The sequence below is a fragment of the Vombatus ursinus genome, unplaced genomic scaffold, assembly GCF_900497805.2.
Source record: "Vombatus ursinus unplaced genomic scaffold, bare-nosed wombat genome assembly UNPS02011353.1, whole genome shotgun sequence".
Classification (NCBI taxonomy): domain Eukaryota; kingdom Metazoa; phylum Chordata; class Mammalia; order Diprotodontia; family Vombatidae; genus Vombatus; species Vombatus ursinus.
Window position 1 is genome coordinate 636,045 of NW_020951131.1, and position 25,006 is coordinate 661,050.

The 25,006-nt window shown below is 47.3% G+C and overlaps 1 protein-coding gene across 1 annotated transcript in view; it reads right to left on the reverse strand.

Annotated features, from left to right (window-relative positions):
- Positions 1–25,006, reverse strand: part of DOCK1 (dedicator of cytokinesis 1) — a 523,683-nt gene that overhangs the window by 31,050 nt on the left and 467,627 nt on the right. Inside the window, exons 38-45 of the mRNA XM_027855939.1 lie at positions 20,449–20,538; positions 18,804–18,908; positions 14,579–14,720; positions 14,364–14,442; positions 12,430–12,514; positions 8,441–8,527; positions 4,115–4,291; positions 2,643–2,726 (exon numbers count right to left, since the gene is read on the reverse strand). Of these exons, the coding sequence (XP_027711740.1) occupies positions 2,643–2,726; positions 4,115–4,291; positions 8,441–8,527; positions 12,430–12,514; positions 14,364–14,442; positions 14,579–14,720; positions 18,804–18,908; positions 20,449–20,538 (849 nt within the window). The remainder of the gene's footprint in view (positions 1–2,642; positions 2,727–4,114; positions 4,292–8,440; positions 8,528–12,429; positions 12,515–14,363; positions 14,443–14,578; positions 14,721–18,803; positions 18,909–20,448; positions 20,539–25,006) is intronic.

Sequence of the window (25,006 nt, forward strand, 5' to 3'; positions counted from 1 at the left end):
TCTTTACACACATAGATGTTGCATCCTCATAAAACGTCATGAGTGTGTTTCTTGAAAAGGGCAATCTTCATAAGATACAGCTTCTGTGGGCTGGGGGCACCTGCCCTGGAGTGGCAGAATGGGCAGAGGGATGGGCTGGGGACTTGGGCTGACGTGGGTTCCAACCCTGCTTCTGAAACTCACTAGCTTGTGTGACCCTAGAAAGGAAATCTCTCTGAACATCAGTTTCTCAATCTGTAAAATGAATAGAATACTTGCAGCCCTTCCCTAAGAGGGTGTCTGTGAAGACCCAGAGGGACAAGGTAAGCAAAGGGTTTGCAAACACCGGAGCACGTGGCAGTGCACGCTTTTGTTGGCGTTTGTCTGGGGCGAGCCTGTCTCTCGTGTGAGAAGAAGTCCCTGGAGGCCAGGACTGCCAAGCTTTGGCCCCGTCCTCAGAAGGTGCCTGACACATAATACATTCATAGATACTTGTTTAGCCAATGTAGAAACTGAGGCAAGGACAGGGTCAGTGTGTTGCCCATGGTATCAAACAGGGAGGAGGAAGAGGCAGGAGCAGAATACAGATCCCATGACTTCAGGTTCAACTGCACGCACACACACACACACACACACGTACACACATGTACACATGTGTGCACACATACACAGAGGATGGATGGCATGGATGGGTCTCAGCACACGGCTGGGGCAGATGGCGCCTGCCTTGCTTATAGGGAGTTCCGCAGACACCCCTAGCTCAGTCCATAAATTGGCTTCCCGAGAGATAGATGCCACCAGGCCTGTGATTTCACTGGTGCAGAGAGGTCCCGGGGAGGCAGCTCCCAACACCAATGCCAGCTGGCACCTTCTCATGGACAACTTCCAGTCTTGGAGATTTAACTGAAGCAATGAAAGGACAAGTGACTTGTCCAAGGTCACATGGTCCAGATGGATCAGAGATTTGAACCCAGGTTTTCTTGGTTCCAAGGAAGGTTCTCTATCTGTCATGCTATCTCATAAGCTAACTTCAAAAGCATGTGCAAATTATAAAGCGAAAGTAAATTAAATGTTTTGCATAAACATTTTCCCTAATTTTTTATTTAAAGAGCGGCCTGGAAAGCTGGTGAAGTTATTTTTTTTAAACACCCCTTTCTATGAGTGCTCTGAAATACATTTTTTAATTTAGTGATTGGGGGCAATGACATGGTGCTCACACCAAGGTGCTCTACTGGGAACAAATTAGTTTCCTCCGTAAGACTTTCAACTCATAAAATCCAATTTACTGTAAAAGCTCACAGGGAAATGGTGACTCAGCACGACCACCGTGGACCTGACGGGCCCGGCCCTGGCCTGGCTGAGGCCTGCGGGGGCCTGTGCAGCCACGGGGGCTGCATTATGGCTGCAGACAATGGCAAAGAGAGACTGGTCCAGAAACGCCAACAGTCTATCCCTCCTCACCCTAATTCAGGAGAGAGTCACTGTCCTGAGAAATGAGTCCTGACTGCGCCATCCCCGGACAGACAGACCGACAGACAGACACGCACAGTCACACACATGTGAACACACACATAAACGCACACAGATACAGACACTCATGGATGCACAGGCATATATACACACATGCTCATGGACACACATACATTCATGAATACTCACAGACACACAAACACACATACATGTGCACAGACACACATGCACAGATGCACACACATGCAGACAGACACACAGCATGCAGTTGCACACACATGAACATACAGACACACATCCATAAATGTGCACATAGACACACACATACATACACACACATATTCAGTTGCACAAACATGAACATAGACACACGTCCATAAACATGCACAGACACATACATGCACGCGCACACACAGTGTTTAGTTGTACACACACGGACATACAGACGTACATCCATAAACATGCACACAGACACACACACATGCATGCACACAGACACACAGTATTCAGTTTCACACACATGAACATACAGACATGCGTCCATAAACATGCACCTAGACACACACACATGCATGCACACAGACACACAGTGTTTAGTTGCACACACATGAACATACAGACGCACGTCCATAAACATGCACACAGACACACACGCATGCACACAGACACATGTCCCTCCTGGGCCTCAGTTTCTTCATCTGCCAAACACGGAAGCTGAACTCGGTCCCCACTGGCTTTAGGTCCAGCACTCTATGAACCATCTTGAAGCCTGTCCCCTCTGGAGGTGAATCAGGCAAACACTTCACACGACCCCCAGATCCCCAGGTTGGTCACTGGCCCCACTGCCGAGGATATTGTGTTCTGCCTCCACCAGCTCTGGGGGGCTTCCTGGGGTGTTCACATCCCTCGCTCTGAGGGCAGCCACGCGCTCGTTAGCAGCATGTGACCTCGGTCCGTGGCTGCCTGTGCTGAACCAAAGAGTGGGCTGATAACCTGAGTCACTGGTGGGATGATTCAGAAGAGACAAAATGTCAGACGTTGGGCTGCTGTCCTGAGTGTGGCCCACACGGACCTGGCGGCCAGGGTGGGGGGCCAGCTGGACGCCTGCACATCCTTGTTGGCAGGTGTAGCAGGGAAGGCTGCCCCTTGACCTTGACCTTGACCCTGACCCGGCTGGCCCCAGTTAGCTTTACCTGCCAGGCGATGAGGTCCTTGAGCTTCTCAATCTTTTCATGGTCTTCTGGGCGCTCCTGCGTGTACCTCTCTGTGAAGAAGGCCTGACAAAGATGGGAAAACACTAGTTACTTCAGAAACCACAGACAGCGTCGACTGTCTTCAAGGCTACAGATCCACCTCTCCCCAGACCTGGCCCTGACGGCGGGTAATGAGCGCACCGTCACGATGGGGAAGCGCCCATCGATGTCAGCCCCAGGGAGGCAGAGAGGCGTGCTGGGCTCCTTCGCAAGCAACCTGCGGGCTGGCCCACGGCCGGCAGCACAGAGTGGGGCCGGAAGGGCCCTGGGAGGTGAACTGCTCTGACCCTGCCTTGCAGAGCGGAGGGGCCTGAGGCCCGGGCAGGTTGAGAGACCAGGCCACAGTCACAAACGCAGGAGTGAAGGTCACAGGGCACTCTGAGTCTGGAGACACGGGTCTTTCCATCAGACTATGTCCTCCCACAAGGACGACGAGGGAAAGTCCCCATCTGCCAGCGACCGAAATTCTCAGCATGGGACGAGGGCAAGAATGCCAGAATGGGAGTCAGAGGGCACAGACCCTAGTCCTGTCTCTGGGTGCCCTTGGGGCAGTCCCTGGGTCTCTGGTCCCTGCCTCTTCCACATAAAACAAGGGGACTGGACTCGGGGGTCTCCAAGGATCCTTCCTGCAAGTGAAAAAGGCCCAAAATCTATCCCAAGATCCCAAGTAGATACAAAGTCGCTCAAATTCATGTTAAGAGAGAGGGTGCTAGTAAGTGAAGAAATCAGGGAAGATGTCACATGCAGGGGGTTGTACCCATGCTGTGCTTTGTGGAAGGCAGAGGGGTGGGATGGGGCTAAGGGGAGAGGGGAGTGCACACCAGGCAATGGGGAAAACCATGCAAAGGCAAAGAGGTAGGAGACAATGGGGAATTACTTGAAGATTGGAAATACAGGTGGAAACCAGATTGTCCAGAGCTTGAAACAGCAGATAGAGGACTTAATATTTTACCATAAGGATAACAGGGAGTCAGTGGAGATGTTTTGAGTTGGTGTATGTCTCTGGGGGTTGGGCAGTATGGGGGTGGGGAGGTCAGATCTGTGCAACACAGGAATATCAAGGTAGAAATACAAGGGAGAGATCTTGCTAGGGGGTGCAGCAGCCTTGGGAACCCTGAGAGAGACTGCCTTATTGTCTCAGTGATGGCGGGGAGTGGCAGCATGAAGAAAAGAGGGTCAGGAAGGGGACAAGTCCATAATGCCATCTCATTACATTTTTCTCCAAAGAATTCCATTTCAAATGGCTTTCTTTCCTGGCATCGGTTGTAAATTTTGTCTTACTACTGTGAATAATGCACAATTAGCCATGGAAAATGATCTGGCCGCCCCAGACAGAATTCTAAGAAGGCAGGAGTTCGTTTCTGGAACTCTCCCCTTGAGGGAGGGCGGGAGACGGCTCTCTCTTCTCTTACCTTCTCATAATTTGTAAAGCCGCCCATGACCGCGGGATCCACAATCCCATTCAGGAGCATTGAAAGGGGGTTAATGGGGAGGCTGGGGTCACCGGAGTGCTGCTGAACCAAGCTGTTGATCTTGTCATTGGTTAAATGCATGGTCTCAATGGCATTTTCCAGAGGACTGATCTCCACCTGAAAGGAAGGAAGAGGAAAGAGCTTTCACCGGTGATGCAGGACTCATTTTGGGGAGCTGACTGCTGGCGAGCCTGGGCCCCAGGCATCACAAGAAGGAAAGGGCCACGCTTCTGAGCCCTGCCAGAGGGGTGCCTCCTGATGAGATGAAACGCTGGCATTCGGGGAGGTTCGCAAAGCACTTTACATACGCCAGCTAATTTGGGTCTTGCAAACATTCCATCCATCTGCTCATGGATTGATCCATTCATTGATTCATCCACCCATTAATTCAACAAGCATTTAACAACCCACAGCATGCTGTGTACTAACTGGGTGGTCGTCAGCATTCTTTGAGCTAGAAATCATCATGACCCCACTTTTGTCAGAGAAGGAAACTGAGGTGGAGAGTGGTTCAGACTCTCGCATAGAGATACAGAGCCAGAAGTGCCAGCGGTGGGACTTGAATTGAGATCTCCCTGATTGCCAGTCTAGCATTCTGTCCACCACATCCCCCGCCTGTTGTCTGTTCAATGCCCGGAAGAGTCATTGAGAACATCTCCAATGTCACTCTCAATCCTGTATCTTGATGACATTATGCTCGGCGTTTCAGGAATAGCATTACTAATAATAACTGGCGCTGATGATTCTTGATTGAAAGTTCAGAGAAATCATCCCCCTGGATCATTAGCAGGGGGTGTCTGGGGGATGGCTTCGCATTTCCTAGTTCTGGGCCTCGATTCTGGGTCAGTGCTCACTGAACCATGCACAAACCAGCGCTCTCCCACACACCTGAGCCTGGCTTTCCTCCTGTCCCTCCCATTCTGAGTCAGCTCACAAGCAGTCTTTCTTAGTTCATGCTATGGAGGTTTGGGCTGCTCTAATCTTTTTTTTTTTTTTTTTAATCTCTTTTCAATAGGGACTGTTCAAAGTTCAAAGGCAGGATGGGAAGGCTTCTCTGCTCCAAGAGGGTTGTTGGGTTGGTGTCATCCCTGGAAAGAGAGCTGAAACAAACACGGAAGTGGCAGGAATTCCATCTCTCGGGTTCAGACCCAGAACACACTGGCCCCTTTGGCCGACTCTTGCTCTTCAGCAGAATGGACGGGGAGCTGGGCCTGGGGGTTGGAGAGACCTTCCTTTGTTTGAATCTGGGCTCTCCCACTTATTACCTGTGAGACCCCAATAATTCCAAGAGCCTCCACATCTTCATCTGTAGGGTGGGACAAGCAGCACCTGACTTAGACTTTCCTAAAGACCAGAGAAGTTGAGTGATTGGCAGAGGGTTGCCTTGCCAGGCCTGAAAGCCAGGCCTGCCTGATCATATGCCGGGCTCCCCAGCCATTAGGCTGCGTAGACAGCTCTTGGACAGTAGGAAATGAAGAGTGGGTAAGGGTGGGCACGGAGGAGGCACTTCAGTCCTAGCTGATTGATCGCTTGCTGGTGTGGACAGAAGGAGTTTTCACCTTGGGAGTGTGCTATGCCAATGAAATCATGGCTCCAGGCCCCAAACCCCCCAAACCTGTAGAAGCTCATGTTCTGGCACTCTGAGCGGTGGTTATCATTATTAATAAATTGTTTTTGGAAGGCTGGGAAGTAAACCTTTTAAGAATCATTCTCTGCTCCATCTCGGGACCAAAGAGGACCCCAAGGACATTAACAAAACCCTCCCCTAAATGGACAGCTAGGAAGCTGATTGTGAGCTAAATGGAAGGGGAGCGAGACAGAAGCATCTTTAGCTAAAATCATACCAGAAGTGGCCTCAGGAGTGGAGGGGAGGGGAGGGAACCTGGCTATTGCCTGAGTGAGCCCCAGGATCTGGGAGCTCATTATCTGCCCTCCATCTCCATCAATCCCTCATTAGCTGAGAGAGCGGCTGCCTCTCTCCGCGCCGCACAAGCCACTTACACACACACCACTTACAATCAAACCTTTTTGAATGTCAGCCTCAAACCTGCAAACTGATTACATTATTCTCTTTGTTTTAATTATCATCTAGCTGCATCTTCTGTGGGCTTATTTTCAATTCAAATGATTCTGGGCCATGATTAGGTGGTCAGACTCGGGAGTGTGTCAGGCTCCGGGTGGTTTCAGCTTGTTTGAGACTCAAAAACTTGGGCTTCCTGATGGAATGAAGGATGTGGCAGGCCCGCATTAGGGGGCTTCCTTTTTCTCCTTCCACTTTCCTCTATCTTGGAGACTCTGAAAGCTGACTATTAGAATGTCTCTGAGAGGCCTGGGGGTGTCTGGGCTAGTTAAGAGAAGCCTCCCAAAGGGAGGAACAGCTGGAGAGGGCAGAGAGCCCCAGGCTTCCCTGGCTGTCCAATTGTGAGCGTGAGTGAGTGTGAGCGTGAGTATGTGTGCACGTGAGTGTTCGTGTGTGTGCTGACTCTGAATTGCTTTTTGGATAAGAAGCCTGTAGGATCCCAGGCCTTAAGAGGCCATCCAGTGCATTCCCCTCATTTTACAGATGAGGAAGCGAGGGCCTAGAGGGGCTGAGTGGTTTGCCCAGGGTCGCCCAGGCGGTAAGAGGCAGAGCGAGGCTCTGGACCCTTCCTTTCTGGAGGCCTGATACGAATAAACAAGCAAACCCCAACTTCGGGACAGGCACCATGCCTGTGATTTCCCTGGTACAGGGAATTCACAGATGGAGAAGCTCAATTTACCAATGCGATTTTCCCCAATTTAGAGATTTAGAGTGTTCCCGGTGGGCACAGAGAGATGACGAGGGCTGCATGGTCATTCCTAGTTCCAAGGCCAGTCCTTCACCCACCAACCAGAAAACTGACCGAGGCACATACCCGAAAGGGCCCTATTTCTTGGAAGCCAAATGGAGGGCTCCAGCCTGTCTTTCTGCCTGATATCACACCTTCCAGAGGAAGATTTCCACCCCTGGCATATCCAGCCTGCAGAGGAATGCCATCCCGCCCGCCCACCCACCCGCTTGCTCTCACAAAAGGTCAGGCTGCATCCTCCTTTCTCTCTCCTCTGGCATTATTAAGCTTCTTCCCTCAGCAGTCTGACTAATATAATCCCCGATTACACATAGTTTTACAGGCAGAAGGCCATTAGGAGGATTTGTGTGTGTTTATACAATGGGTCTCTTCTTCTGGGGTCACCACACAAATCCCCAATTCAGGCCATCCAGGACAAAAAGAGCTTTCCTGAGCCGCGCCAGGCCTCCTGGGAATGAACAACTTTCAGGCTTGCCAAGTGCCCTGGGAGGCAGAGAGTGGCAGTGTTAGGATGCTTGTTTTACCAGCGATGAAACTGAGCCTCAGTGAAGCCAAGTGCTTTGCCCAAGGTCGGCCAGCTCGTAAATCTCAGAGCTGGGGTCCCAAATTGTTTCTCTTGTAATGCTACCTCTACTTCATCATCCTATCTCTCCTGAACTTGCCTGGATTAATATTAATGTGAAATTCATGAAACCATGCAAATCATCCCATTCTGCCACCAAGTACTGGCCAACCCATCCATGTCCAGTTACTTCACCATCATCTACTCCACGATTTTGGCTTGTCCGCCTGAAAAAAACGAAACAAAACTGTGCCCCCGGTCCTCAACAAGCAATTTAAAAAAAATGTTATTATGAATCACAAGGCCAACCTCCTTTCTTTTTGGAGAAGAAAGTTGGGAGCAGAACACTGCCTAGCTGTACTTTTGTGAAATAAAATACTTGATGCCATTTCTGTGGATGAGCATGCTGACATCCAGGAGGAAAGAACTGAGATGGCTTTAAAGAAAAGTCTGAGCTTGTTTTCATGTTTAGACAGACAGAGATACGGAAACAATAAGTAAAGGGCTTAGTGGAAAGGACCAGTGATGGGAAACCAGGCTGAATAACGTGTAGAAGGCAAGGTTTTCTCTCCTGAGAGAGAGATGGGTGTGGCCAAGTCACTGTTTTCCAAGTTCTTCATTAGCAAAAGTATCTTGTGGGAAAATACCTTTGCCCTGCTAGTTTATGGCTTGCCAGAGAGCCTGTGGCTGCACCGATTCAATCCATTCAGTCCAGTAAGCACGTATTAGGCACCTTCAGTATGCGTTGACTGAGCAGGGCAATAAGGGACAAACCCTGGTATTCTCAGGAAGCAGAAGACCTGTTCTGTAAACCAGGGCCCAGCAAGCAAGTCAGTGGAGACAGCTCATTCTAAGGGTGGAGGTGAAGGGCCTTACCATGAAAACGGACTTGACTTCAAACCACCGTAAGATCCCAGGTAGCTTGTAGGCTGTTGTGTAAATGGTCCTCTCTATCCACATGTTCTGTACCAGTATCATGAAAAGAAGAAAAGAAAACATTGTCAGGAAAAGCACATCAGTCAACAGATGGTGATGCTGATATATCGATCGTGTGTCAGCCCCAGGAACACAAAGACAAAAAAGAAATGGCAGACCATTCACCGCCATGGGCCTCAGTTACCTCATCTAGAAAATGGGGATAATAATAGCACTCACCTCGCCGAGTTGTGTACGGATCAAACAAGGTAACTTCTATAAAGCCTTTTGTAAATCTTAAAGCCCTATCATTGTGTTGTTACTGCCCAAGGTAGGAAGCAGCAGGGAGGAGATTTGAACTGAGGTGTTCTGCCCCCTGCCCCGCTACCCAGAGCCGAGATTAGAACCCAGACCTTCTAACTCCCAGGTCAGTGTTCATTTCAAGCCCCTATCTGCCACCTCTCGGACGGACGGATGTTCTGCTCCCCGCAGCAGGCACTCGCCGTGGATGCTACAAACCACAGCCTGTTCTCTGTGTCCACGGGATATCTGCTACGGTCATTTTGGCCGCCGTGCTAGTGTTTGCGGCTCATCTCTTAAGTGCATGATTGATGGGCTTCTGTTCCCACTTCCTCCTTCCCACCAGGCAGCTGCAAATATTTTTATTCCTGTTGTACAAGGAGACCACAGACGTGCCGAGGTTAAGCAAATCGCTGCAGGCGACCCAGGCAATCAGTGGCGGAGCTCAGAATAACCTGCGGCTCTCAACTCCAGTCCCTCTTCCTCAGCATTAGACATGATACTTTCTCTCAATCACACTGAAGATTCTTAAATTGGACCCATTAAATCTTTAAACTTGGCTGAGGCTTTTAAGAGGGAGGCATTTAACTCTTCAGAATTATATTGCCAGGACCTAAAAATGCCAAGTCTTTCAGGGGAACGTATGCAGGTCGTCCTGGATCCGAGATGCCCTCCCTTCCTCCAGCCCCCAGACAGGAAAGGGAGAAACAAGGGGGCCTGGGGGCTACAGGCAAGGGCAGCACAGGAGGGGCTGCCTGGGCACGGCGCAAGCGTGCGGACTCCTCCCAAAACATCAATGAATCATCTGCCAACCAAGATGGCTCCCTCCATTATCGTTGGCAGGTACCAAACTGCCAAGTCACACGGGTGAATTAAGATAGGTATGATGAAGGATGGGCTGAGTTTCCTTAAGATCATGGACCCAGAGTTGTGGGGGAAGGGAATAAAGTGAGAGCTCGGGTCCAGTCACCTCACCTTCCATATGGAAACCATCTCTTGGCCTTTGACTTCCTTGCTGCATAGGCCTAGTAGCAGTATCACTGAAATAAAGGGTTTTACTTTAGGGACCATCCCTGTTGGACGTCCCAACTGGATACCCTGCAGGCATCTTCCAAAACAGAACTCAACCTCCTCCATCCCAACTCAGAGCTCCTCCTCACTTCCTTATTTCTGTAGTGGAGTAGAATCGCACCACACAAGACACAAAGAATTCAGAAGAACTGGAGAGATCTTGTATGAACTGATACCCAATAAGGAAAAAGGAGAACCGAGAGAAAAATTTACAACCGTCCAACAACTCTGTATGATGGTATCCTGAGCGATGCACTGACCCACGGTGAATTCGGAGGACTGACGGTGAAGCGTGTTCCCTAGCTTTTGGAAATCACAGTCTCAGAGTTCCCTAAAGCAGTGGGAGGTGAAGTGACTGGCCCAGGGTCACAGGGCTAGTATGGGTTAGAGGCAAGATTCAAACCCAGGTCTCCTGAGCTCTATGACTAGATCTGCTCTCTATGTTAGGTCAGCTCTCAGGCGGCGATGAAACATGAAGACCAAAACAAAACCATCCCTTCCCTCGAGGAGCTTACATCCTTATGCCCATTACAGGTCTCTCCACTGCCTATTGTTGAGGCCCCACTACTGACTCTTCAGAGACCACACGCCCTGTGACTTGCCACAGGGGTGAACTGACGGGAGAATGAGTTAGAAAGCTGGTCTTCTGTGGCATAAGTGGCCTGAGATCACTGAAGGTTCTACTCAAATTCCCCATGGCAATTCAGCCTGATCTCTGCCCTGATTCCCTCTAAACTGCCTTTACAAGCATGACTGGACCTGCTCCATAGGCCAGGAGGGAGTGTATCTGAGCTCTGCTCCCAAAAAACCTGAGCCACTTTGGCTGTCCTTTAACCCGGGCGAGCCCCAAGGGGAGGGCACAGCCTTTCTGGCACCTCCAGCACCACCATCCCCAGCTGCAAGTTAATCTCTGCATGACCAGATATATCCTGATTATATTCAATAGAAAGGCTGATTCCAGGAAAGGCCTCTAGGGGTTTGGGCACCATGGGCATAGGTGCCCGCTGGGGATGCTGCCAAACGGCACACAAGCAACTGGTGAATTTTTGAGAATAAATAAATAAGTTTGAGATTGAGTCAATTTTGTTTTATTTGTAAATCAAACCTTTTGTGCGTGCAAAGAAAGTCAGGAGAACCAAACTGCTCTTTCAGGGGTTGAAATAAAGGAGGGGCAGTGTGGCTGAGGAAAAACGGCTTTGAGCCGGGGACCCCTGGTTTCTGGCAGGGCTCCACCCCTGGTGGATGAGCCCGGTGACTTTGAGAGAGACGCCAACAGCCACAATAGCGATAATGATGATGATGATGGTGATGGCTGTTATTTATAGAGACAGCACTTAAAAGTCTGCAAAGCACTTTACGTACATGAACTAATTTGATCCTCACAAGTCTCAGATGTAGAGGTAGGGGCCATTATCATCCCCATTTTACAGATGAAGAATTGAGGCTGAGAAAGGTTCTAGGTTCATCCAGCTAGTAAATGTCAGAGGCAAGACACTAGCTCGGGTCTCCCTAACCATTACACCGCAGTGTCCCTTCTGCTCATTTTTTTAAGCCAGTGACGGCTGCTTAGAGAATCTAACTCCTCTTCATAGGACAGCTCCTGTACAAATGTCACATCCCACTGAGCTTCTCCAGGTTAAACAGCTCCAAGGCCTTCCCTACCTTTCCTCCTGAAGAGCCAGTTGTGGAGTCTACACCAAAGGGCCATGGAGACGGGCATGGGGAGCCTGGGGTTAGCCCCTGATGACAGGGGTGGGCGTGATTCATCCTCTGGTCCCTTTACCGTCCTGGTGGTTTTCATGCCTCCAGAAAAGGGCTTGTTTAGGATGCCAGAGACGTCCTGGCTCTTCCGGAAGCGACCACTGGGCAGCAAGACTGTGGCCCTATTTGGTGATGACCAAGGGGGCGTGGGGGATGGAAATGCCCTCGATTTCTTGACCTTGGATCAAGAAATGCATCTCTCTGGGGAGAGCTCCGGGTGGGGTTCAAGGCCTCAGGACGACTGCGCCAGGCGGTTGGGAAGTGGGAAGAGGACCCGGGCTTGAAGCCCAGCTGTGCTAAGGGTGCGGCCTTTCCTGGCATTTCTCTGGCCTCAGTTTCTCTATATGTAAGTGAAGGGGTTGGATGACAGCTCCTGAGGCTCCTTCCAGCTCTGAATCCTATGAAATTCCTCACAAAGTTTTAAAAAAGCACCATTCAGTTGTATAGTGTTAACATTACATTATAGAGAGTTACAGGATCCTGGATTCTGAGCTGAGAAATGGCCTCCCAGGCCAGCCAAGCCAACCCCCTTGTTTTGCACCTGAGAAAACTGAGGTCCAGATAGGCTGAGGAACTTGGGTGATAAGTAAAGGCAGGATTTGAATCCAGCTCTGAGTAAAGGCAGGATTTGAATCCAGATCCTTGACTTCAGACCCAGGGCTCTTTCCAGTGTGCCATGCTTAGGAGAAGTAAACGGAGCTGGCTTTCTGGAGGCCGTCTGGGCCCTTTTCCTCTTGTACCCCCAGAGGCAGAAAGTGGCCATAATGACGAACTGAAACACACCAGGCTTTACAACCAGAAAGTGTTTTTTTCCTTACCGCAAATTCGTTATCAGGGTTTTTCTCTCCTTTCCTGATAGGTCTTGAATACTCAAACCTCTGCACCTCATTGACCCGATAGAAACTGTTGAAACACAAGACGAGTATGTTAACTGAGAGGACGGAGACCGTGGAACGACAGACATTCATTCAAACAGCCCCGAGGTCCATCTACACTTCATTTCCACGAGGCCTCAGTTTCCAGATAGAATCTATGATCCTTCTGGCAAATGAGATAAAAACCTGGTTTAGCCAGGCGTTTCCAACTGCCCTCCTACTCAGGCTCAGTCATGGGCAGGTGGTAGGCACTGGTATTAATGAGCAGTGAAACCAAGAGGGACAGAAATGGGAGGAGAGGGAGGACCTTGAATCCAACATAACTGTATTTTTATTTTTTAAATGACTTAAAATAAATAAGAACACAATATGATTTAACAAATAGCAAAACGGTCCTTAAGCGGAAAGAATCACCGTCATTCTTCCCTTTCACCAAGCGCACGTTTTAAACACAGCTCCCCGCATCTGCCCAAGAGTGGCGATGGAATTTATGAACAAATATCCCCAACAGCAGTGGCGCTCCCCAAGCCAACGATAAATATTTTAGTAGACTCCGTCGTTCTCTGTTTGCTTAATGCTTCGCTCCGAGCAAATTGTGGGGAAGCTTAAATTTTATGATTTATAAAAAACAACCGTGTACAAATAAACATGACGCCCAGTTTTACTTCCATTAATGCTTCTAACAACAGGTGAAAGGAACAATATTGAATTTTATGGGCAAAAAAGTGACTCCAAGCGTCAGGACGATGAGAAAGCAGCTCTTAGTCCAAGTCTGGCCACAGCTTAACACGGGTGAGGACGGGGACCACAAAAGAAAGGATGTTTGCACGATCAACACGCAATTCCTGCCAAGGGCACCTTTTCTGATGCTCAGCTCAGGTGTCAGGGACCTCCTAAAGCAGTTCCTTTATGATATCCCAAGATAATAGCGCTCCCTCCATCATCCTCAATTAATCACACGAGTATTCACGTCTTTACGTGTTATATGGCCCCACCAGGATACAAGATCCCTGGCAGGCAGGGACCACTGTGGGAGCTTGAAGAAAACTCATCTTATTTTACAGATGAGGAAAGTGAGGGCTACACAGGTCAGGTGACTTGCCCAAGGTCATAGGTGGGAGAATCAGGGTTTGAACCCAGAAATTCAGCAAATATTTCACTGCAACTTTTCATTTTGGAAAATGAATGGAAACTCAGTGCCTAGTACAATGGCATACAGCAAGTGCTAAATAAATGCTCATTAGAGTTGCTTGTCTTTCGATAGCATCACTAACTAACAGAAACATGAGCCAGTTGGGAAGATTAAAAGCCACCTCTGATTTAGAACATAAACCAGAGTGCCATAAAGAAATTAATTAATTTTTTTTTTTTTTTGGTTAGGCAATCGGGGTTAAGTGACTTGCCCAGAGTAACACATCTAGGGAGTGTGATGTGTCTGAGGCCGTTTTTGAATTCAGGTCGTCCTGACTCCGGGGCTGATGCTCTATCCACTGCATCACCTAGCTGCCCCCAATAATTTTTTTTTTGGGGGGCTTGGCAATGGGGTTAAGTGACTTACCCAGGGTCACTGAGCTAGTAAGTTTCAAGTGTCTGAGTGTCACATTTACCGTATTTAATGGAACCCTAAATTTTCTTTGCCTTGCTGGGATGAGAGATAAACATTGCACAGTACAGAGCTGTTGTTTGCTTCTGCACTAGCTACCTGGAGGTGAAAACTCATGGCCCATGCTGCACTCTGAGCACTTGGCTGACACCTGTAAAAGGAGATGGGGATGCTTGCATGGTGGTGGGGTGGGGTAAGGGGAGGGGAGAACTGAGACAAGGACAAAACCTCCAAGGTCATCAACAAGGGCACAGTTAGGTGGGGAATTTCTTACCTCACAATTTGCTCAGAAACAGGTCTGTGGAATTTTGGTGGCAAGTCAAGTTTGGGCTTCACGGTGAAGCACTGAATGTCTGAAGGGACCAGTTAAGGGGGAAGGAACTCAAGAAGGCCACGGGCGCCATGGTCAGCGGCACCTCGGTCCACAGGGGACAGAGCTGGGCCACAGCGCGACTGAGCAGCCCCGAACCCCAAACCACAGGAGGATACACTGGCCGGGAGAGTTCTTAATGTCATCTCCGGGGGGAGACGTCGTCTTCATTTTCTCAGCGTTGGGAAACTGAGTCAATAACCGTGCTTCGAAGTCTTCCCGACGTTCGTATTCTTTTCCCCGGTAAATGAAAACTTTGCCCTAGAAGAGCGACCTTCGTCAAATACGAGCATGAAGCAAAAGCTTGGAAGACATTCGCCCCAAAGTGCCAGCCTGCCCAGAGCCCTGCCTGCTGCCTGCTTCAAAGGCTGGCACATTGCAGCACCTCCCTCAAGATGGCAGATGCTGCTAGTTATTCTCATGGTGCTCTTCCCGTTGTGGGAGGGGGAGGTATTGTCCACAGGGACGATGAGCTACGTGGGGAGAGGAATCAGTCAGAAAGGCTCAATAATTACCACAGAATGAAAACCAGAGAAAGGGCCTTGGAGATCACTGGGCCACCCCAGAGAAGTAAACTGAGGCCCAGAGAGGCAGTGACTCGCCCAAGGACATGCCCAGTGGCAGAGCTTAGATTCAAACCCAGGGCTTCGGACCCCAATTCCAGAACTCTTTCCACACTGTACTGTGTGATGATTCAGGCTGCTTGCTTGCCTTATCTCTAAATTATCTTTTCAAATAAAGTTAATGGAGGGAAAAGAAAGGTTTTCGGGGAAAAAGGAGAGAAGTATAGGAAGGAGAAAGAAAGAGAGAGAAAAAAATGAAGAAAATAGAAGAGAGAGGGAAAAGAAGAGGAAAGAAAAAGGAAGAGGGAAAGGGAGGACAGAGCTGCTAGATTGTAAGTTCCTTGAGAGCAGGGACTATCTTTGGCCACTTTTTGTACCCACGGCACTTAGCAGAAAGCCTGGCAAATAGCAGGCACTTAATCAATGTTTATTGACTTATTCCTGGGAGTTAGGGAAAAAACCAAAAAACAAAAAACATGAGTTCAAATTCTGCCTTTGAGATACATAGGCTCCATGACCCAGGGCAGGTCACTGTCTCAGTGCTTGACGCAACTCTCTACAAACTTTGAAATCAGAGAGATTTTATCAGTGTATAGGCAGTCTCCAAATGCAACGGTTTCCCAATGAGTATCAGCAGTTCACCTGGAATGCACAATGCTAGAGAGTGATCTCGGCACTCGGAGGCTAAATAACTTTCTCAGGGTTCAGGGGCAGGATTTGAACGTAAGTCTTCCTGACTCTAAGCTCCAACTGGCCACTATCCCTCCCTGTCTACAACTATATACATCCAGGCTTTCTGGTAAGAATTGATTCTATTGGTATCAGTTTCACAGTTTGATGTGTGTGAGTGTGTGTGTGTGTGTGTGTGTACATACACACAAAGTCATTGACTTGACTTTCCAGTGTGTATTCGTATGTGTCTGTGTGGTTGGCAGGGAGGAGGGAGGTATGTAAGAGCATGGGGAGGAAATATTCATTTCATCATTTTGTCTCTCTAACCCTCAGTTTACTTTTCCGTAAAACAGAGATAAAAATTCCTAGTGGATCTATTTCGCGGGGTGACGGTAGTCTCAATGATGTAATGTACTACCAAGGGCTTGTATGCAGATGTGAGATATTATTATTAATGTCGAGCTGTGAAAATTCCTTCTACGTTCTCCCCCCAACCACACCAGGATGCGGGGTCCGTTTTTTCTTTTATCCTCCTTGAAGGTGTATACCCCCTTCTCCCTCCTGTGTCCCGGCCTAGCCCCTCTTCCACAGGAAGCCTTCCTCTCGGAATTCTAGAGCCTCCTTTCCCTGCAGGATCATCTCCCACGTTTTTTCTGTCTGTAGCTGGTTTGCACATGCTTGTTTGTATGCAGCCCTGCCTTTGCCTTTTTTTGTAACCCTGCACAGTGCCTGGAACACGGTAGATGCTTGATAAATGTTTACTGACTGACAAACAAATTCATATTCTTTTTAGAAAGCACAGGAGGTGGCCACGGCATATTCTACATCTGGGTCGATCCGGCCATTTCAGGAACTCTTTGTGTAAGGTTTACTAATACAAAGATATCATAATGTGAAAATACAACAATGCTCTACACTCATTAGGCTTCTTACCAGAAGAAAGAAAGGCACCACATCATTATTAACAAGAAAAGCACCAGAAGCATTTTCTCCAAGTGCTGATACACTTTGTTTAGGAAGGCTCCCTCCCTTCAAAGGCAAAGACAATAAAAAAAAAATTACACATTTCTCTTTTGTGGAGAACACAAGGATAAGGAAAGACATGGAAAAAGCACAATTCTTTTGGGGGAAGGACACCCCAGATGCATGAAAGGCTTTTTTTGTTTTTGCTTTGTTTGTTTTCCTCCAGGGCACGTTTTCTCCCAGCAGTGAATGAACGACTAAATATTACCGAGTTTGCTTTGCCTAAACGGCTCACGCTGTTGACAAACTGACCCCTGACCTGTGCGTGTGAGCTGTGATTTGTGAAGCATTATATAGACATCTCTGCAGTAACACCGAATAATTTAGCTGAGGAGGAAAAGGCCGCTCGATATTAAGCACGCCGGTGAGGCTTGGTTCCTTTTCTGGAGTCTCGGGCTCCCGCAGGGACCCCTCACTATGCGTGCTCAGCCCAGAGCCCATGTGTAAATATGTCACTGGCTCAGTCGCCGATGGTGGCTTTCCTTCCCACGACCAGTTCCTTCAAACATTCAGGACTGGTTGCCAGGATGATCATTTTCCACAGGGCTGAACTCACCGGCTTTAAATCATGGCCAGATAACTGTCCGTAGGGGCAGGGGGCACTCCATTAGAACCAAGTGTGCAAGGGACAAGATTTACAGCCAATCATAGCCGGAGACTTCTCAGGGAAGTTATTGATGACTTCCACCCTGAGCCGGGCATACATCTTCTTTTCCAATTTTAAAGGATTAGTATTCATCTCAAACGCATATCCAATTTAGAGGCTGTCCCTTAGAAATTTCCTGCCATTTTTTATTGAATTACTTTGGGACAAACCTACTCAGATTCAGGCTTTCTGACCAACTGCTCCCTTTAGACGGTGTTTCTGCAGCAGCAGAAGAGACTTGTAGGGAGAGTTAAGCCAGAGGGAATGCAGAAGATGCATCATAGAGAAGGATTTCAATTAAGTAGAGGACAGAATAAGTAAGTAGTCACCCAGCTCAGGAAATGAGGACTGGATAAAGCCTTCTCCTGCTGGCTGGCCCAGGCCAAAAGCGTGTCCTTTATAAAATGGCTTCATAATTTGTGAGAATTCTGGGAGGTAAACTATTTGTTCTTGGATAGAAGACGATCTGCCCCACTAGTGTTGATGAATTCTAATAGAAATTCTTAGAGACCAAGCCCACAACCTCTATTGAATCACAAAATTACTGAACCTGAGGGCTTGAACAATCTGATACAATGCAATTGTACATTGTAATACAGCTCTTTTCATAACCATGAGTATTATTCAACTGCTTTCCATGATGAAAGTAGAAAATCTTGTGTCTGAAAAGCAATGTTTATAAGGGTAAGTATCTAAGAAATGTAAAGAGAACATAAACAGATTATAGGAGAAAGATGAAAGAAAGAAAGGAGGGAAGGGAGGAAGGGACAGAGGGGGGAGAGAGGGAAGGAGGGAGGGAGGAAGGAAAGAAGGAAGAAAGAAGAAAAAAGGGAAGAAAGAAGGAAGGAAAGAAAGAAGAAAAGGACAGAGGGAGGAAAGGAAGAAAAAAAGGAGGGAAAGAAGAAAGAGAAAGTAGGAAAAGGGGAGGAAGGAGGGAAAGTAGAGAAAAAAAGAGTGAAAAAGAAAGAAAAGGAAGAAGAGTGAAAGAGGAAGAAGACGGAAAAGAAAAGAAGCAAGAGAGAGAGAAGAAAAGGACAAAGAGGGAACAAGAGAGAGAAGAATAAAAAGAAAAATAGAAAGAAATATAGAAAGAGAAGAGAAAAAAAAGGAAAGAGAAGGGAAGAAAGGCCAAAGAGAGAAGGAAACCAAGGAAGCCATTGAGATGTCCACCAACATGGCTGCGGAAGCCATTTTTGATTCTGGGACAGATGAAGACTCACCTGTGTCTATGAAACAAAATTATTTTCTACAAAATGCAGGGTAAAGTGATGCCAAGGGCAGGAAGGGGTCTGTGATGCCAGTGAAACACCCACAGAAACATGTGGCTATCTCAGCACCAACAAGGTGGTCTTCCCACATTGAACTGAGTTAGAGCTGGAATCTTTTTTCAGGAGTAAGGGGCATTTCTGTTCACTACAATTAAGTTGCATTCTACTTTACCCTCAAAAACGTGGGAAATCCTTGTCCATAGTATCCGACGGCAAAATAATCAGGTTTGGGCCTGATCACTTTGACAATGCTTTCATAAAACTGGGCCTGTTTTTTCTGCAAGAGAAACAGTGAGAACCTTTTCAGATTAGGACCAAACCATTAGGAAGGCTTCTGTTCCTCCTGGCAGCATGCACCCCTGGCCCCCACCCACACCCGGCCTGCTGGAGGACCCTTGGGTCATGGCACGGAACTGAGTCATGGGAGCACAGGCTGTCCCACTTCATCTCTACCCCCATCACGAAAGAAGTAGATCTACACAGAAAAGTCAAAGGAAATAGTTCTTCTTTGGCTGAAAATCTTAGGTTTTGGGGGAAAGCGGCCTGCTGGAGAACTCTGTACAGGACTGACATGACAGAAAGTTCAAAGAAGACAGCCTTTCCTGCTCTAACTTGAAAACAGCTCCTTGTCCTTCTGTTGGTCAACACTGCACACTGATGGAGAGCTCAGCTGTCCAGCGCAGAGCTGAGCACTCTGGGATCCTGGCAACTTTGTACAAACGAAGAAAAAAAAACCTGCTCGGGGAAACTCAACCCATCTACTGCTGAAGAGACAACTGCTCAAACAACACTGGCATTTTCCCATCTGCAGACATGTGGCCTCTCTCCAGGAGCATGGAAGCACCCTGGGGTCAGGGTCAGTTTTACTTTTATCTTTGTATCCCCAGCATCGAGTACAGATATCAGGTGCATGATAATTGTTTGTTGAGTTAAAGCAAGCCAGGCCTGGAAGTTTATTTATTTATTCTTTAATTTGCTCCTTAAGGGTTTACTTAGGGGCAGCTAGGTGGCGCAGTGGATACAGCACCGACCCTGAAGTCAGGAGGACCTGAGTTCAAATCTGGTCTCAGACCAGACACCTGACACTTACTACCTGTGTGACCCTGGGCAAGTCACTTAACCCCAATTGCCTAAAAAAAAAAACAAAAAAAACCCCAAAAAACCCCCAAAAAACCTTTCCACTGGGGCAGCTAGATGGCACAGTGGATAGAGCACCGACCCTAAAGTCAGGAGGACCTGAGTTCAAATCCGGCCTCAGACCAAACACTTGACACGTATTAGCTGTGTGACCTTGGGCAAGTCACTTAACCCCAATTGCCTTACCCCACCCCCAAAAAAAAGGTTTACTTAGTGCCCAGCACTATCCTTGGTGCTGGAAATAGATAAGAGCAAAAAATGGAAAAAGAATCCCTGCCTTCAAAAAGCTTATATTCTAGTGAGGGCTACAACATTTGAACAGACAAACCCAAACACTCCAATCTGAGCAGAGAGAAGGCACTAAAGACTGGCACTAACAACTGATTACTCCTGGGCATATCAAGAATCCACTATAAATGGTACAAAAGCAGATTTGGAAAATCAGAGTTGTTCACAGGTAATTGGGGAGAGAGGGGAGGGGGCCTGGCCACAAGACATCCTCCCCCAGCACTGAGCTGTATGCACTGCCCAGAAAGGATTAGCTCAGAGGTAAAGGAAGCCACCTGCCTGGAGCAACCAGGCTATGGTAGCCAGGGCAGCCCCAGACCTGATAAGAATTCTAATGAGTGAGAGGCCAGAAAAGCCTGCATTCATTTAAATGGAAGGACACCAAAACCTACCAGGAGCTCGCTGAGCTGTTCATAATCAAACATCTCGTTTTCATACTGTTCAGCGAGTTCTTTGCCCAAGGCAATGGCCTCTTCCCACATCTGTTAAAAAAAACAAAACAAAACAAAACACACACACACACAAAAGAAAACAAAACATAAAATTACAACAGAAAAAAATGCTGAATCACGTATATTAGTCAAACTGTGAAACTGATATTAAAACCATTCTTATCAAACATGGCAAAATGTCATTGTTTGTTGGAGAAACAAGGTGCACAAAATTAGGGAACAAAAATTAATATTATCTCAAATCTCTTTCTATTTGTCTTTTTAATAAACACCAGGTCACTAATCTGGCCATTCACACATGTGAAGAATGTCTCGGCCTCTGCCTAGGGTCAGAGAATCCTTGTGTTTGAAACAGTTCCCAAGCCAAGCTCCTATTCTATTTCATGCATCTTAATGGGCAGTTGAGCATTCTGAAGATGAGACAATGGGCAGGACCCTGCCATGTTCAATCACAGACGCCAAAAGTATTCTGAATGATTGAGTAGGAAAAATGCTCCTTTCCACATGCTGCCACCCTTCACCAAATCTTGATCAACTATAGATAAATATTATGACAAATTTTTGTTGGGAGAAATGTGGAAAATTAATTATCAAGAATGAGTTTGGTCTCAGAAACCCTCCTTCTATTTCTGAGCTTGGAGGATTCCCTGGCGGGTCACCATAATTCCTCAGAGACGGCAACACTAACTCCACTTGGGGTCCCAAACCAGGAAACTAATGCTTACGTATAGTGGCAGAAGAGCAGAGAGGGAGGAGGGTAATGACATTGAGAGAGAGCAAACTTTCTTATCTCTCCACTCTCTCCTAATGGGATATTAAACCTATGTATGTCCCACCTCTACATGAATGATAACTGTTTCATTAAGGAAACGAGGAAGGAAAATGTTCAACCCTTATATTAATAATTTATTGAGCTTATCTGCTATTTTCCAGAAGAAAACTTCTGCCTAGGAACTAGAGAAAGACCCTGAAAATGTAATATTGCAATTCAGACCTCTACCAGAGAGGAAAAGGGGTAGTGGTGTCAGAAATGGAGCTGAAAGTCAGGAGGGAAAGGAAGGAGGCTGAGGATGGAGGGAGAGACGGCCAGATAGTTCACCTCTCCCTCCATCTTCCTTCCCTTTTTTTTAAAAGAATTTTTAATTAATTTATTTTGAATTATCAACAATCACTCCCAAATGAGTTTTAAATTTTTCTCCCCGTCCCTCCCCACCTCCCTCCTCAAGATGGCGCGCAATCTGATGTAGGCTATATTTTCACATTAGTGATGTTGTAAGGATTAGAACCAATAGGAGGAACCTTCCTTCCCTCTTTCTACAACACTGGTGAATTTTCACAATTCTGTATTTTGCACCGTTTGAGCTGATCACTTAGACTCACTACTACAGTAAGGTGGGATTTCCTTTTTTCCTTACCATTTTTTAAACTCTAGTAAACAAAGTCTCCTTTAGCATCTATTCACTTCAAGAAACTTTTTATCACATCTTGCTTCTGCTACTTCCTGTTTAACCTTGACCAAGTAGTTAACCTCGACAGGCCTCAGTTGCATCAGTTCTAAACTGAAGGGGATTAGGCCAAATGATGTCTGAGTTCCCACTTAACTCTAAATCCTGAATTCTATTAAGGTGCCAAGACGCAGATGTCAGTTTGAAGTAATGAGAACCTCTTCGACAATCACATCCATCCCAAAGTGAGACGGACCGATCCTGGAGCTAGTAAGTGCCTCATCGGTGGAGGTCTTCCAGCAGAGGGTGGATGACCAGTCGGGGATGCTAGAAAGGGGATATTTGCTGAAGTCCAAGTAGGAGTGGATGGCCATCAAGAGAGGCATCTTCCACTTATCTCTGGGATTCTGTGATCAGCTTTTAATCAGACGAAGGCAGAGAGAGGGTTTTCCAAGGTGAAGACATAGCTAACGGCCTGGACAAGGAGAAGCACAATTTTGATCCGCATGAAAACTGGCAATGAGGTTGATCACAGCTCAAAAAAGGAGAGCTGGGGTGGCACAGGACAGCTATTCCTGCACAGTCACACCCCTCAGAGGAGGGAGGGACTCTATTTTACCACTTGGGAAGCTGTTTGCCAAGGTCCAGAAATTGAGACGAGACCGATTGACCAACATTTTGTTTGTGTTAAAAAGCTCAATGATAAACAAGAACGTGATATTTTGACCTATCCTCAGCATCCCTGCTTGTTCTGTCATTAAGTATTTGAGGCTACACTGGGACCCTCAGGGACAGCTTGGTATAGTGTCTAGACTGCTAAGACCTAGGTTCAAGTCCTGCTTGAGACACTTAATAACTCCTCTAGGAAATGAAGCTACTCCAGCTCTTTCCTCCCAGGTTTGTTGTGAGGATCAGATGGAATCATGTATGGAAAGTGCTTTGCAAATGTGAAAGAGAGTGGTTACTATTATGCCACTTCTGTCCCTTACCAGTTATGATCATGGGCAAGCCCCTTAACCCCTCTTAGCCTCACTTTCTATCCCTGTAAAATGGGGAAAATAAGAGCCCATACCTAATAGGCCTGCCTTCTAGTACTATACAAATGTGAGCTAAAGATACACATACATAAAAATATACCTACAGAAAACCAGCTCTTGTGCTTTTATCCGTGTTGTAAGGTGCAGGGAGTGCGGAGTTCATCAGCTCCAGATTCAGGGAGCCTTGGGGCTGCTTAGCCTCAGCCCTGATCGGCCCTAGCTCCCTGCCACTCAGCACGGGAGGCCTAAGTGGTTCACCAGACCCCCAAGCCCAGCGGCCTACGTGGTCAGATTTGGCCTCCTTGAAATCGTGAGCTCAGGAAAAGCACAAAGCCCAGGCTCTCCACTAATATTAGCTAAAGTCTTCGGAGAGGATGACCTTTTTTCTGTCGCTCCAAAATGACAGATTGGGGGAAGGTTCCACTTCTAATGGTCAAGTCATTTGTAGTGGAGACGGTCCAGTGAAGGGCTGGCTCAGGAGCCCAAGCTCTTCTGCTTCCTTAGCACAGGAGAAAAAAAATGGTGTCACCCATCAGCTGAAGGAGAACAGCCCAAGGGAAAGAGAGAGTCTCCTAAGCAGCTGCTGGTCAACGGCCCAGGACAAAGACCAAGGCAATGTGCTCGTTGAGTCAGAAGGAGGCAAGGTCAGCTGTATTTGGAGCCAGGAAAGGGTTTCTAGGTTCAATGGGCATTTTAGAGTTTTCTCAAATATTAGTAACTCTTCTTCAGTTCTGATGGAAAATCAGTCTTGGAAATCAGAGTGGGGAAACCTAGAGGGGGGCTCCCACTTTTCTGCATTCAAGGCTAAAAATGATGTGGGGAGAAGTGGAAGATAGTACAGGTCTGACTTTTTGGGGTTTTGGCTACATCTGTGACTCCATTTTTATAGGGAACTCCCTAAGCGGTGGGGTGGGGTGGGAATGGGGAAACTTTTGTCGCACCTTAGGCATACTTCTGACTTAGGATCAAGAGATCACAGAATGTTAAAGTTTGAAGGAACATCAGAATTCATAAAGTCCAATCTTCTCATTTAACAGATGAGGAAACTAAGGTCCTAAGTGGTAAAGGGATTTCACCAAAGTCACACAGCTAGTGTTCCAAGCAGAGATCATAACACGGAACCTGGGAGGTTCAATGACTTGTCCAAGGTCACACAGCTGGTATCTGTTAGAGATAGGATTCAAACCCAGGTCTTTCTGACTCCAAAACCATCCCTCTACTCTCCACTCTATGCTGTGTCTCTTAGATCTTCCCTGGGTCAATTCAAATCAATGAAATTCAACAGTTATTTACTAGATACTGATTACATATAACACGCAAGACACCATGCTAGGTGCTAGAGGCATAAAGATGGAAAACAAGCCTGGATTTTCAGTCTACTAATGAGGGAGTACGGGAAGTAGGTCATAAAAACACTCACACACATAAATGACTGTGTTTACTCCCTCAGGGAAGCCTTGTCCTTCATGATTTCAGCTATTATGTCTATGCTACTGGCTCTTTAATGATTTTTATCAATCCTTATTAATAAAGGATAAAGGCAGAGATGGAATACTCAGATTTGCAGATGACAACAAGCTGGAAGGGACAGAGAGCAACAGGATGACAGAGTCAGGATCCAAGAAATCTCTTCACAGTTTAGCACTGGGCCTGCACTGAATATGATGAAATCAAAGATGATTCAATGTGACTTTTGGACTTGGAGTACAAAGTCAAGTTTCCCAGGAAAGGATGGGATAGGCTTGGGTACACAATAGCTTGTCTAAAAGTGATTTGGGGATTTTTGTGAGCTCGATATGAATTAACACTGTGATACTGGTGGTCTTGGGGGATACACAGCACACAGGACTACAGAGGTGGTGGTCCTTGTGGGTTCTGCCCAAGTCATACCACATCTGGAATACCGTGCTCGGCTCTGGTCACATTTTTGGGAGCACAAAGATAAGCTGGAGCATAGAGGAGTGTGACCAGGATGGTCAGGATGTTTAACTATCAGCTGAAGGAACTGGGGATGTC